This window comes from Clarias gariepinus, chromosome 23 (genome assembly GCF_024256425.1).
Source record: "Clarias gariepinus isolate MV-2021 ecotype Netherlands chromosome 23, CGAR_prim_01v2, whole genome shotgun sequence".
Lineage (NCBI taxonomy): Eukaryota > Metazoa > Chordata > Actinopteri > Siluriformes > Clariidae > Clarias > Clarias gariepinus.
Window position 1 is genome coordinate 8,810,434 of NC_071122.1, and position 16,040 is coordinate 8,826,473.

The 16,040-nt window shown below is 38.7% G+C and overlaps 1 protein-coding gene across 7 annotated transcripts in view; it reads right to left on the reverse strand.

The window, feature by feature from the left end:
- slmapa (sarcolemma associated protein a) overlaps positions 1 to 14,051 on the reverse strand; it is a 61,425-nt gene extending 47,374 nt beyond the window's left edge. For 3 of the 7 annotated variants that reach the window (XM_053483721.1, XM_053483717.1, XM_053483715.1), the window contains exon 1: positions 12,745 to 14,051. In XM_053483721.1, coding sequence (XP_053339696.1) covers positions 12,745 to 12,942 — 198 coding nt within the window. In that variant the 5' untranslated portion in view covers positions 12,943 to 14,051. The remainder of the gene's footprint in view (positions 1 to 12,744) is intronic. The other 4 variants (XM_053483719.1, XM_053483718.1, XM_053483716.1 and 1 more) reach the window with 2 other exon arrangements.
- Between the last annotated feature and the right edge of the window lie 1,989 nt (positions 14,052 to 16,040).

Genomic DNA, 16,040 nt, shown 5'->3' on the forward strand with positions numbered 1-16,040 from the left:
CCACCGTGCGAAACTGCATAGGTGAGAGGGGTATTAAAGTTGACTGAGATGAATTAAGTGCATTACAGTGCTATACATTCTTATTTTATAGCCTTTTCTCAGATGCAAAAAATAAAAAATAAATATATTTTAATGACTTATATGACTAATAAATAATTATACAAAAACACTAAGTTGTGCAACTAAACTTTCAGGACTAAAAGTTTCAAAATCTACATTTCAGCCATAATATATAATCTTTACTGACAATTTGTCATTTACCCTTGCTTATTTTTTCTTCTCTTGGCTTGCTGATATTTTTATTGCCCCCTTACATTTTGCAGCCCACAACAGAACACTCAATCAAATCAATACACAGCTAACTCTTTGTCTCTCCTTCCACTTTATGGGTGACGTAAGCGCTTCTTTTTCGTCTGTGTTTAGTGACGGCTTGCATCCGGAAGCGCACTGTCAAAAACGCACCGTCAACAAATAATTGCGCAAAAACATAATACAAACGTACAAAATTAATTAAACGATCATTTTTTGTAATCAAATTACTCGATTTACTCAAAGAATCGTTTCAGCGCCACATGAGTATGAACGGTATTCCCTAAAAGCAGGAATGTCTGTGAGCAGAATAATGTGTTCTTCCACAGTTCGCAATGGTTTATACAGGGTTTGAGGAATACGTTGGGTGTTGACTTGGCTTCTAAAATTCCCCAGATCTCAACGTGGGATGTGCTGGACAAAAGGTTTGATCTGCAGCAGCTCCACCTTGCAGCTTGCAGGAATTAAATGATCTTCTGTTAACGTCTTGGTGTCGGATACCGCAGCACAAGCCTTGAGGAGTCCAGCATACAAGAAGGTGTTGAGAATGTTTCGTCTCCTCGGTGTGTAGCAATCCAACATGCAGGATATAAAGTGCTTGTTACAGAGATCTGAGACTTCAGGTCGTCTTCACCAATCAGGCTCTTCTGTCAATAGTGTAAAACTAAATCTGTATTTGTGAAGATTCTTAAAGACATACCTGTGGCGTCATACCTTCACACTACGGCGGTTTAGATGGAGAGAGTCTGATCATACTAAAGGTCATGTCACATGAAACTCATTACCACTGTTACGATTATAAATGGTTTGTCTTATTCCATCTATAGCTGGTGGTATCTAGAAATTATTAGTTACCCCTTTGCCACCAAGGCAGTTCTGAAACTCATTTAAAGCCAGTGCCTAGTTTCGAATTCTTTGGTTTCAGACAGATAAAGCACTTTGAACAAGAAACTGTTTACATCAGGATAATGCCATGTTTAAACCGGAGTAGTGTAATGTTTTATCTACTACAAAAAAAAAAAAATAAAATAAATAAATAAAAAAAAGAGAATGGACTTTTTTTTTTTTTTTTTTGAAGTAATGATGTTTTGATCGCAAAGCAGACTTGCAAAGCTAGGAGAACTGCTCGTAAAGCCATTTTTATTTTTTTTGCCACTAATATTGCTGGGAAAGTGGTACACAAATGTATACACGTGATCCTCTAGCCCATGGAAAAAACAAAGCGTAACTTCCCGGCCCTGTCCCACCCTTCATCCAATGTGCAACACTGTTTTGGCCAGGGTTGCCACGGTTACCTCTTTCTCCTACAATTTCACTAGCTCGCTAGTTTTTCCTGCCTGGCCCTCATTCTCATCCCCCTCTCATTTCAGTAGCCGAACATAAAACACGATTAACAAGCTTCTTTAGTGTAAATGTGCCTTATAAACCATAAAACTCTGAAGTCAACACTCACAAATCAGGTCATACTGCATAACCACCATGATCGCTAGTGAAAATACACTTTGAGCTAAAAGCAGAGCCTTTCAGTGTCATTTCTGTACCAGACAAGTCAAAATAATGGGTAAAAGCTGAGTTGCACTGTTTTATTGGTTTTATGAGACTAAAATACCAAATAATAAGGTACAAAGTTTAGTGCATTGCTCTGAACCCGCGAAAACCCCGAAACTCGTAAGTGAGTGCTGTGTAACCAGCATTTTCTACTTTTATTGAGGAACCGAGCAGAGCTGCTGGACTGGATTAAACCTGCAGGAAAAATGCTTATGTTGTTCACACCAGAGCGGAGGACGTTGCATACTCACACTGCAACATAAAAGCAACCACCAAGCTGTATGTTAATATCTCTGGGCTGTCAGAGGAGTCTATCAGGTGCTGCAGAGGCAGGAATCAGACACAATCACCACATCAGAGATTTACTGCAGCGATCCATCCATCCATAACCAAACATTCTGTTAACCTCAAAAGCACTTCCAAACAAAGGCAGTGTATTCATGGATGTGTTTTGAATAATACATTGACCGCACCAAGACGCCTGTGATGACATCGCCGCCCTCCTGGGAACTCCGCTCTTCTTAAAATACCAGCTCTGTTAGACCGGGAGTAACAGGCACTCTGTTAAAACCATCACAAAATAAAACGATGATGCACAACTCTTTTTGTACTGCTTCAGCAAGTACAAAAAGAGTACTTGCTGAAGCAGTACAAAAGAAAGGTCTCCTCCAGTGCCAGGACACACACAGGGAGAGACAGACAACAGATCACAAGGATCTAATCGACTAGTGATTGTTAGCTGCCATTGTGCTAAATGTTTTGAAATCTAATCTATCCTAAGAGCCAGTGAGCACCAAACTGCCAGGACAACATCTGGTCTAGTCTCCAGTTTTCTGCTCCAGCAGCGGCACAAAGTCTGCTCAATAAAACACAAACGGGTTTCAAACACTGCTTTAGGTGAACAGCAGACCTGTATTATACATGAAAGGGGTTGATTTCTGCTGCTGGGTGTAATGATGCATTGTGATGCAAAAATGCAACAACGTGGGACATTGTGCCATTGATTAGGTCTTTTCAGGCACATTTTATTACATTAAAATTTGTTCTGAAAAACAAACTGATTCTTGACACTGACATTCTGATCAGAGCACCAGTGCACTAAAAAAATGAACAATATTTGACCAAAAAAACAAAGAAAGAAGAAGAAAGAAAAAGTCCAATCAAGAGTCACACGAAAACCTCTTTTTATAGATAATCAGAATATTTGTACACTGAAAGCCTAAAAAAAAAAAAAAAAAAAAAAAACACAGACAAAGGAAACATTTCTGCAATAAACTGAAAAATAATCTGACCAAGGCCGTTTTCACATCAGGCACGACTTGACGATTTGTGCTGCACCCAGGAACGACTGCTCCCTCCTCTCCATATTTCGAGGAAAAGGTCAAAAGGTGAGCTTTTATTGAGCATGCCTTTGCTACTTTATAGGCTATGGCTGTGTAGCTCAAAGGGTGAGACTGCGTGCTATGTAAGAAAGGGAACGACACTAATGACGTCACATGTAAACAATGATCTACTTTCTCGGATAGGACCGGCTTCCATATCCGATTCGATCCGTGTCCAAGTATGCTGTAGCGTGCTCGAGATCACCTCCAAGCGGGACCAAGCACGATTCCCAAGCGCAGAACAATTGTATTCTCACTAATCTAAAACTTTTAGTGTGAAGTAATCCCCCGGCCCTAATGTTACCATGCCCCAACACCTGTACCAATTTAAGACAAAAGACAACCCGAACTATTTAAAAATGAAATAAAATGGACTGAAATTAGGTGGCGAAAATTATAACCCAAGTGAAACATTGAGCATCATTGTAGATCCACAGATATGATTCTTAAGGCACTGGGCATCCTATAAGATGCTTATCGCGTATTTTGATAAACGAAACTAGGATGTCATGGTGTGTGGAGACCAAGCACAATCCGTTTAGGAAGCTATTAGAGCCGCCGTTGCCAGAGTAGGTGCTCTTCTGCCCAGTTTTAGTTTTAGCATTTTAGCTTTGGCTGGAAAACTGTCTTTGGCCCGTAATAAAACTTGGCTCAGTTTAAATAGCTGCAGTGGGTTTTTACAAAGACTAAATAATAGTGGTGCAACAGATCAGCGTTCACTTGTGATCCATACCATCGCAACACAGGACATACACATACAAACTACAGTTTACACTTACACAATTTGTCAGACACCTTTATCCAGAGAGACACACATTTTCCACAACATCGTAACCTGTAGTACTGGAGGATAAATCTGATCTTCTGATTCTAATATCTAAATGAAGAGTTTACTATTGTTCAGTGTAATATTTGGGCCTAATCCATAAACAAGAAACATTTTGTGTGTTTTTTTTTTTTTTGCAGACCAGGGTTGCCAGATGACATTGATGCACATCCCCCTATACAGTGGTGAACCCCTCACCCCTGCCAAATCATGATCAAATAAATAAAAGGCCACACAGCAACACCAGTACTAATTTATACATACCTCTAATTTACCGTGGTTTTTAATTATAAAAGTTAAAACAATTATCTGATTAGATATTCTAGAGTTCCTTGCTTGATTTAGTTTTTAAGTTGCATTAAAAATGGCTAAATTATATTAGTCTCCTTTTTTTTTTAGTTGATGGGAAATGAACTGATCCCTGACAAAAAGTCGTGATACAGTGAGAACGGTGAGTTTTGTGATAAAGTGCACTTCCAGTAACTAAACAACAATGCTTGAGGCTTTTTACTGCAACAAAAAAATGTGTTAGACTGTTCAACTAAAGTAAACCCAAAATGCCAGGATATTTCTCTGCCGTTATCCGGTTGTTATACAGTACATCACTTAATTTACTGTGGAGTCTCACAAGCATCTGACAAACAGCATATAAAAGAGTATCAGCGAGAATAAAAGGAAAGGTGTACAGGACAGTGGTGAGACCACCGATGCTCTACGGCTTAGAGTGGCACTGAAGAAAAGACAGGAGGCAGAGTTGGAGGTAGCAGAGCTAAAGATGTTGAGGTTCTCCTTGGGAATGACAAGGATGGATAGGATCGAGAATGAGTTCATCAGAGAAACAACCAATGTTAGATGTTTTGGAGATAAAGTCAGAGAGGCCAGATTGAGGTGGTTTGTACATGTTCAGAGGAGAGATTGTGAATATATCGGTAGAAGGATGCTGAGGTTTGAACTGCCAGGCAGGAGGTCTAGAGGAAGACCAAAGAGGAGATTTATGGATGAGAGAGGATTTATGGATGAGAGAGGACATGAAGTTAGTTGGTATGAGAGGATGCAGAGGATAGGGGTAGATGGAGGCAGATGATTTGCTGTGGCGACCCCTAAAAGGGAACAGCCAAAAGACAAATAAACAATCCGCACACACTAGTTCTCTCCATCACACTTGCTGGAGCGCCTGAATGACGCCTTTTTGAGGACTAAATTAAGTCAAATTGGTAACAAATTGATCAACCCGACAATGTAGGAAAAGGGTTTTTGATTTTCTTTTACATGCACAGATATTTCCCCCACCAAACACCGCCTCAAGTGATGAACGTTTGTGGGTATGGCCTAAAAGTTCAAGCTGACCACACTTGCAGTCAAAAAATATTTAAAGTACATTAGGTCTCCCACTCATTGTGAGAATAAAAACAGGTCATACCTGTTTTCGACACACACAGGCTAAAAATCTGCAGTCAGAAGGAGAAGTCAAGCACAAACAGGCATCACGCTAATGAGGGAAAAAACCTGAGGATTAATGCGGTTATTAGTTGTAGCAGAAATGCTGGTTTGGTAAATGTGAAAAAAAAGTTTAAAGAACATTAAACAGAAAAACAGAAGTGTATACAGATCTCATTTGTGTGAACCAATATTGACGAGTGAAGTTAACAAAACAAGGTCTATACACATATGCCTGTTGTAACCATGGTGTGACCAAAAGAAAGAAAAAAATAAAAATAAATAAAGTCTAAATTAGAGCAAAATTAAAAACCAAAGACAAACGCACCAGATTGTTAGTTGCACTGTGGTTATTGTGAACTGTATCTGCAAGAAAAATGAAAACCTGCCCACGGTGCTCTGAGAAATGTTCGGTCTTAATTTCAGCGCCACGCCTTACTATTTCACAACTTATTATTTTGTTCTGATTCGCATCAGTGGAACAGGACTTAAATGTAATCAATCAAGCTTTCATCAGTTGTTTATCAAAAAAACAATAGTAATAATTACTCAGTACTACACCTGAAATCATAGGAGTTTCACATAAAGGTGAAACCTTTTAGTGTTCAAATCATTTTTAACTTAAACTAACTTTCTAACAAACTAACAAATAAACACTAATCATTTTACGAAGCATTAACAACGCTACATGCAAGAACCACATACCTGAGAGAGAAGCTTTCAAATTGAGGGTGAAATTAGTTTACACACATTAGGGGGAAAAACACACCTCTTTGTCTCCTTGCAAGTTTGTCCACTTGCAATGAGACAAATTCAATCTGGCTCACAAACGAAAGTTCAACAGAGCTCAGCTTTATGCAAAGGAGTGTGTATGGTGATGAATTGACACCATCTGACCGGCATGGGTTTTAATTTGCTTATAAATGTATGGAAACAATGGAGAAGCTCGATTTCAGTTCAGTATTTTCATATTATTTAAAATATCTTGCTACTGCACGAGCTGGTCATGCTTTCAAATTTAGTGACAGTACAGATTAGAATAAACACAGGTTATGCACATAACACACACGGCACGGAGTGTTTCTGTCGGTTATCATCACAGACACTTTCACAAACATTGACAGATTCTAGAAAGAGGAGGCTTATAGTGGCACCGAACACTAACAAAACTAGATTTCACATGATTCGAGTGTCTTTTACACTTCGCAATCAATGTTATCCATCCTCACATGTAAGGCTTATTTCAAAACAGAAGTGCAACTTTTAAATGACTAAAACGTACTTATTTGGCAGCTTTAAAACCCCAAAATGAATGTTAGCTTAGGTATTTGCAAAAATAAATAAATAAATAAAAAACATAGAAGAATCTTATAACATTTGTCTAAAGTAAGCCAGCTCGCAAACTGGGTGCTCCATCAAATCCTTAAAAAAAAAATAAATAAATAAAAAAGGGGGTTTTACAAGCAGAGTTTGTAGAAGGTTTCACACCACCTCCATGTGAAACAGCGGTGCTCGACACAGTGGAAACCACAACTAACATTACTACAATTTACAACTGATTTTAAACCCAATAGAACTTGCAGAGACACATTTCATCGCCAACAAGTCTACTCCATCTTGTTACTAAATCTATAAGCATGAAAAAAACCCTAAAAATAAATTTTAAGCGCAAGGGAAGTTATTGAAGGAACAAAAAAAAAAACATTTTTAAAGATTTGACCTTGACTCTGTCTGGATCATTTCCAAAATGTCATGATTTTATAAGCTGATATTGTTACGACGAATAAAAGCAGAGAAATCTGACAACTATTTAGACACTAGTTCTTTAGCTGATGATCGTGTGTTTATGACAATCTTGGCAAACTAAATTCTTTAGAACCAAACAACAACAATTTTTCCCACTGGTCTGATATTCGTGGTTGTAGTTGATGGAACAGGGTGTATTAAAAGCTGTCACAGACTGGTCCACTACAGATGACACTCGTGACCTTAAACACAATATTTTAATTAATTGGGCATTTCTTTTAATTGACCATAATATATTTCACAGATCCAACCCACCCTCCCTCCACTTACCTATATGAGTAAGACAAAGCAAAAAAATAATAAACATTGTTTGTCTGAGCACTTGCTAGACATTTCAAGAAATTAACGTAGCATGTTTGTCGCTTTTTACCCAGTCTAGAATATTATCATGTGATGTGTAAACCTTTCTCCACACGCTCAGCCTTTTATTTTTTATTTCCCCCTTCTGCTGCTGAGGGAACAACTGATCATCAGTTATAATGCAAGTGAGAACAGGACCAAACTTGTCCTTGTTAGATGTTCCAGAGCATTAAATTAGCTAAAAACTGCTCAACCACACAGCACATGATTCATTAATAAATGAAACGCTGCAACATCAGTGTAGTATAAAAGGAATAACACACTGCAGGTTGTGCCGTTATACGAGAAGACCATACTCCACAGACAGTGAACCTCCGCTTCCACGTTTTCATACTATTCAGTCAGACACGTGACCAGAATCCACACAGACGCCATTTTGGGTGAGGAGCCTTCCACGGTTCAGCAACTGCTGGGAAATATCGCGCAACTTTGACAAATTTTAAATCCTTACAAACTATAAAAAAAAAAATTAAAAAAAAGACATTTATTTGGACTCGCTCTGAAAAGAAAAAAAAAAACTACATGCAAGAGCTAAAGATAGCTTTTCATCACAATACCCAGTTAATTTCTATATTACCCAAGAAGTAATTAACTTTGTATAATGTTTAAAATAAACTTCGATATTGAAACATTATACAAAGTTAATTACTCCTTGGGTTCAAGGTTATTCCGAGAATTAGCCGAGCCTATCTGTGTGCTCATCACCACCACCATCATAATGATCATATTTAAACATAAAAACAAGACCAGGAAAAAACAGTTCATTTATCCCCATGGTGGGGGGAATCTCTCTTCTCATGAGGTTTCAGCTTTAATTTTTTTGAGACAACGATGATGGAGACACTTGATCCATCTCAGATCAAGTGTTTCCTGAAGACAAGAGTCTCGATTTACTCTGGGGGGGGGGAACGTAAACACATGATGCATGAGAACACGATTCCTGTTTACTCACCAATCTCAGTGGTAAAGTTGAGGGTGGAGATTGTGAAGGTTATACATTGTGACATATTATCATAATAATAATACTGACAGACAAAAAGCCACTGCTTTTAGGAATTAATAAAACCAGCAAATGTTATTCCACATGTGAAAACGCCTCAAACAACAAGCCTGCAGGAGGCCGTTAGCCTCCAGGTTACTTGTATGTATGAAGTGGGAGACCATATGCAAGTTATAGACAACAGCACAATCTGTCCTTCACGAATGAACACAAATGTGTTTTTACATGTAAAAAAAACAACTGGGAATTTCTCAGTGTCCGACCTTAAGTTTACAGTTATTGTTCATCCGGAGTGGAGAAACCCGTACATCTACCTGTGCGACTCCCTATAGACGACTCTATCGAATCCCAAGACTGCCAGCTGAGCCACAGACACAAACCGAAGAGCCAAAACAAGTCCTTTCCTCAGCCTAGTCTGATAACATCAGCACAGGGGATTACAGGATGGAAATCGGGATCATTGTTTAACATGCTGAAACACGCACCTGCTTTTCTCTTCACAAAAGAAAATTATAGCACGTTGTTAGACATTTTAGACCCGCATTCGGTTTCACCAATAAAAGAACTAGTCCAAGTAAATGCTTTATGTAAAAATATATATATTTTATATTACTAAAAAAAATGAAACTATTTGCAAAACATTTTCACCCGAAATTAGTCGGTCACTGGCATACACCCCATTTGGACTCAATTTGTTTATCAGGGGAATAGTTGGAATACATTTTTGACAACTTTTTTCACAGCAACTTGCATCAGAGCAGCAATAAAGAAATGAATTTCTAGGAAATCGTATTTTCTACAAACATGGATGTTTGCATCATGTGGGTCACAACAAAGGGACCAGACTGTCTAAGAGGCACTGGAGCAGAGGAGATATACTAGCTACACTAGGTTTCAAGCCGGGGCAAAGTAATTTTTTAAAATGTAAAAAAAAAAAAAAAAATTTTCATTTAAAAACTTGTCAAACTGTTTTGTCTCAATGTAAGGCAAAACACATTTAGAGAGAACAGATCTTTGCAATCGGTACTGAAATGACCATGCAACCACTAGTGTCAGGTGGGAAAAAAAAAGCAATCTAGCCTGTGTTTCTCTTTCAGGAGTTTCAGAAATACAAAACTTGTCAGTTTGGTTCAGGGCACTAGACATACTACTACAATGCCCAGCCAAAAAAAGGCAAGGGTCAAATTATTGGACTGCATCAAGCAAGGAAAACAACAAGAGTTTAAATGACTGGAAGAGGATCAGGAACCCTTTAACACATTATTAAACCGGGAAGTATAATCCTGAACAGTCGTGTGTATGGAATGCGGACATGAATTAATCATGAACGGCGCCCTCTTAAACACTTAGTTGCATGGTTAAAAAATAAATAAATAATTAAAATTAACCACAAAAATAAGGGCTATATTTAGTAGTAAAAGTGAGAGCATTTTCATACGCACACAATGTGATGAGAACACACACAGGACTGAAACTAAACAACTGTGTCTATAAAAAAAAATACTTCAGTTTGGTAGGGAGCATAAAGATTGAACTCCGGAGGAGTGTAATAAAAATAAATAAAAATCACATGGTCTGAGGAGTCCAGAGTGACCCCGTTACGATGTGCCTGTCAGGGTAAAAAGGGAAGTACGTGAAGTGATGCACCCATCATGCATAGTGGCCACTGTACAAGCTGCTGGAGCCAGTGGTGTGATCTAAGGTTGGTCATGTCTAAACTCAGCAACGTTATGTGGCAAAAATGTACATGAATGTACTGAATGACCAGGGTCCCACATATACAGAAGTTTTTTTTTTCTCTGATGGCACGGAAATATTCCAGGACTCAAATTGTAAAAGAGTGACTGTGGGCGCATGAGGAATCATTTTCACACATGAACTAGACACCAAGTCATGTTTTTGGCTAGGCACTGTATTAATCCCACTTAATACATTATCCATAATATCTGTGCATTTTGGACTTGCAAAAAAACAGTTTCAAATGTGTGCATATAAAAATACGCACAGATCTTAAAGTGTAAAAGATAAACTACTGAGAATTACAATGGAGTCCAGCTGGATTATAGAAGTACAGATGATATCGAGAGCAGACGGTATTGTGATGCGAGTTATCACACCCTTGCTCTGGGCATCAGCTGACACCCAATACTTTGGTCCCCTGAAAAACTGAGTCAACTCTCCAAGATCTTGTTATAGAGTCATGGGAACCATTAAAGGATCTAAATAAATAAAGAAATTAATAAATAAAACATTTAATCCAATGGCAACACAGAGTTTAAGACCAGATTTGGTTTTGAACTGGCATTAATGAGAAACAACTCACCACAAAAAAAATTATTAATTAATTAAAATTACACAAACATTCAGCAACAATAACTGTCAGTTGGCCAAAAGGTCCGATATTACAGGTTGTCACTAGGGTTTGGTATTATTTGTTTTGTTTTTATCGATATCGGTGCCAAATCGATACAAGTGCCTAAACTGTGCCTGAACCAATACTTAAAAAATAAATACAAAAATGAAAAATAAAAAGTTAATACATTAAATTTTTAAATAACCTACAAAAGTATGTGCACCCTTGATTACACAACTCATGTGGTTCTTCTCCCAAACTGTCGCTACACCTTTTGTACAGGATGTCTTTGTATGCTGTTGTGTTACAATTTCCCCTTCATTGGACGCTGAATACAAACACATGGCTTGGTAAAGCTGAAGTGGAAGAACTTAAGTGTCTTAGACAGAGCCCTGACCTCATCCCAACTGAACACTCATCACCCAGGATCAGTACCTGACAAAAAAAAAAAAACTCCCGAGGCTGAATGAATAAACAAGCAAATTCCCACAAGCATGCTTCAACACCTAGCAGAAGGTATTTGCACAAGAGTGGGGCTTGTTAGAAAAGCAACAGGATGTGCAACAAGCATGTTGCTTTGATAGTCATGTGTGGACATACAATACATGTAAGGTTAAGATTTAATTATTTGTCACATGTACCTTTCAGCACAGTGATTTTTTATTTCCCCCTCAGTACAACCCTGTTAAGAAGCTGGGGTCAGAGTGCAGGGTCAGTCATCATACGAGCATCTATGGAGCAGGTAGGTGGGTAAAGGGGCAGATTGGCAATGCTGGGGCTTAACCGACCACCCCCAAAACATCTAATCAGTTATCCAGTAACTCAAAACCAACACATTATCCGTTTGAGCCAACACTGTACCATCAAAACCGATTAATATAAAACCAGTTAGGGTTTATAGCATCCACAACCTAAACTAGCATTGTGCAGCAACAAATTCAACATGGTTTAGAAAAAGAAATCAAGAAACGGTTTAGGTTTGACGAGATGAAGTACCCAGGGAAGCACCTTTCATTGACAGGAAAGGAGTTTTTAGAAAGTTAAAAAAGTTAAAGCTTAAAATAAGCTGATCAGATTTAATGTGATAATGATGATGAAGCCCACATACATGTCTGCCTCTATTTGTCTGGGAGAACTCCCTGCTTAACTTATTAATACAAAGAAATTACATTCTGTAAGGTTGAGTATCGCATTATGCCAAATTGTACCTCTGTCGTGGCCAATGGAACTACCAAACGACCTGTCTAATAATCCGGGACTGAATCACAGAAGACTGGATAAAGATAAAGTTTTGTCTTAAAACAACTCCAGCGTGTTAAAATTCACTTATACCACTTCAGAACTTATCCTGGTAAAAAATATTCAGGTTAGCTTTTCTAATTAATATCTATTGGTGCAAATGTTACTTAAATTACTTATCCAGCACATAACTATTTATAGCATTGCTTTCACTCAACATTTCGATTTCACTTTTATTCCCAGGTTTAAATTCAGGCAGATATCCAAGGACGGACAAAGTTTTATTAAAGTCTGTTCAGTCAGTTATGTGTGATGCTGTGACAGACATACAGACAAACATTTTATGAAACTGTTCTCAGGTCCTCCAATGCATGAGACGTAAAGATATTATTAAAAGAGCGAGTTCTGACCAATGTACAGACAAACCCTTCTTGTTATTTATATAGATAATATCAAGCATAATGATCCTCGCCTGAAGCCTCACCTTGCCTGTTTTGTGGTCGAACCAGACGAGGGCATGGTTCCTTGAGAGCACCTTGCAGTCGAAGGTGGCGTTGTTCTGGGCCGGACGGCAGCGCGCGACCGAGCGCCCGATCTTCACCGGTTCGTCCAGGTAGACGTGGCGCTCCTGAAACGGGTGCGAGTTCGGGCGGCAGGTGAACACGGCCAGCGCCGAAGGCATTGATGACGCCTTGAGTGTATTACTCCAACCAGAGGAGAAAGGCAGGGCTTCTTGCTCCAGAGTGACACCTTCTGATACGCCTGACTATAAATATTTATCTATATATCTATATATTTTAGTAATAAAGGAGTAGCGTTTTGCTTGCGGGTCCCGAATAAATATGCATCATATACTGCGAAGAAGAAGGAAAAAAAACAATCCTACATCATGTCCTCTACGAGCCTCCTTCTGCTTCTTGTGGTAATCCTGACTTCCAAATCCACCATGATGTTAAACGCAATCCAGGGGCCGCAGCTCCAAACTTTGCATCGCCTTACATTAACACGCATGGGCGTGTTTACTCGACCAAACGAGCCTCATCAGAAACCTAATGGTGAACTCTTTCCCAATCCCAATAAAGCCGATATAAATACAACGTGAGACGTCTCGCGCTGGGTGGTTAACCTGTTGGCTCGGTTGGTTGAGGAGTCGACTCGCGCTGCTTTCAGTGGAAACGATTCGCAAACACGGTCGGAATAATTAAGGCCACTAAATTCGGAATTAGCTAGCTGAGACCAAATGAAACCCGTCTAAACACGTTTACCAGACACGCTAAATAACGCTTAACCGGGCCACACATACAGAATGAAGTGTTTGTCCGGCATGTTAGCGCAGAACGTTAAGTGCACGAGCGCGCTAGCACAAACTATGGCTACTTGAAGTAAAACCGAGCTCGCGAGGTCGTCAACTTCGCGTTAAATTCCTGAATATCGTACCCAGTGTGATTCTCCTAGGCGTCAAACTACACGTCAGGAACTTGGAAAGACGAGACGCTCAGTCTAATCCGCGTAAACACGTTAGCTTAGCCGCGCTAAGTCTCTAAGGCTGAGCTAGCGTAGCAACCTGTGCTAATAGACTCAGAGTCGACTCTCCGTCGCAGCAGCACTTAGCGTTTCTGGTTTTCTTCTTTTTACGAAACTCGGGTTAGTCTACCGGTTGTCACCGAAGTCCCGCCCTGGTCCAAGTGGAAATCCAAAGTGAATATAAAGTGCTCCGAGTGAAATGACGCGCAGTTTAAAGATACTCGTCCTCCTCCGCAGCGCGCGCCGCCATACTGCAAGGAGAAACACACACAAACCGGCCAAGCGCCGCGCTCGCGCATGAATCTTCCGTGGGGCGGATATCTTAGTGACGAACTGAAAAAATAGCCAATCACCACAGGGCTCGGAATACAAAGTTAACCAATGGGCATGCTGATCGTATGTAACCGATGGCAACCTTCTTATCATTTATGCTGCGTTTACATTTTTAAAACATGTGGGAACCTTTACATATATAATTATAATTATATGTTGACACACAAATGTATCACATTTACATCATGTATACGATTAGATTAAAACAAGTAATATCCATCAATTTATCTTTGGATACTAAATTATAAAGCAATCTTATTTCTTATAGATGTTGATCTAGTTCCACCTTATGAAAAAAAAAAGCTAATAAAACAACTATGGAAAACTTTTTAAACTGCCTAATTGACTTCCCGCCGCCATATTGGAATGACACCACAAATTGGCCGACCCGAGCTCGCGCACGAGTCTTCCAAGGGATTAATGGGTGGGCGGGACCTTTTAGTGACGCACTTAAAAATAGGCAATCAACAACGAATAAGTATATAAAATTAACCAATGGGAATTAGGTTAATGTCTACGGGGTTAATGGGCGGACTATTTTGTTTTTGTTGTTGTTGTTTATGTTAAGACTCCACCCAGTGGAGTGGAGGAGAGAGAGAGAGAGAGAGAGACTAACTGAAAATGAAAGCGTGTGTAAAATTAAATGTACTTAAAGACATAATAAAATTATTTTCAGTATTTCGTTCATTATTTGTTTTATTTAATATTTAATTGTAAATATGCTTTAATTATTATTGCATTGGTGTATTTATTTATTTATTTATTAACATTTAATTAAATCAAGCAAATAATATGAGACTCAAATAATATGAGACTAAAAGAATAATAAGTAATACATTCACTCAATCACTCGCTCACTCATACACATTTATTCTGTAAATAGGGTCACGGAGGGCCTGGAGCCTTAGTGACTTAGGGCAAAAGGCGTGGTGCACCCACCAAGCACAGGGACATACATACTCCATGCCCCCAGACCCGAGGCTGAAATTGAACCCAGATCTTGGAGGTGCAAGGTGACAGTGCTAAACACAAAGCCACCATTCCATCTATTATTTTAATTATTTAATTAAAAATATACTTTAATTCTTATTGTTTTAATTTTACCATTTAATTCATGTAAAATATGTACAATTAAAATTAAAATTATACATAACGATATAATTTTTTATAGCTATAATTTCTTATCAAATATTACATTAGTTTAATGCTTTTAAAGTAAAACTGTTTTTAATCAGAGTAAAAAAACCTTATAAGCCGAGCCGGTTTAGACTAACTTTATTTGCCAGTACTTGTCAGGTTCAGGAATTTGCTTTGACATGTTTCAAACTGCTCAACATAGCATTGCACCATCATACACACAACACATTGCATTACTGAAATCTTTAAAGGGATAAAAAAAATAAAAATTAAATAAAGAAAAAAAGAGCAGTCATTCATACAATCGATTTAAGACTTTTCAACAGTCCCACCGGATCAGACTGGCGTAAGAAGGTGTAAGAGGTAAGAAATAAACCGCAGTGTATATTGCCAACTTATTATCTTTAGCATTCATTTTGGATTATTTATTTATTATTAGAATCAAGCACAGCATCACCATTCATGTTGTTGTTGTAAGTCTTTCGGCTGCTCTCATCACAGGGTCACACATTTGCAATACCTTTTGGCACAGGTTTTACGTCAGATGTCCTTCCAGTTGCAACCCTCCTGTTTTATCCGAGTTTGGGACCAGCACTGCATTCAGTGGCTGGGGTTTGGGCATTGGGTGGGAATTGAACCTGGGCCTTCCGCATGGCAAGTGAGAAACATTATTATAAGAATAATGTTAAATTTGATCTATAAGCAAAGCAATGCTGAGGCCGATTTCTTTCCAGCCCAGACTGAGATTCATGAAGTCGGTATAATAGATGTAAACAAGTGAATACT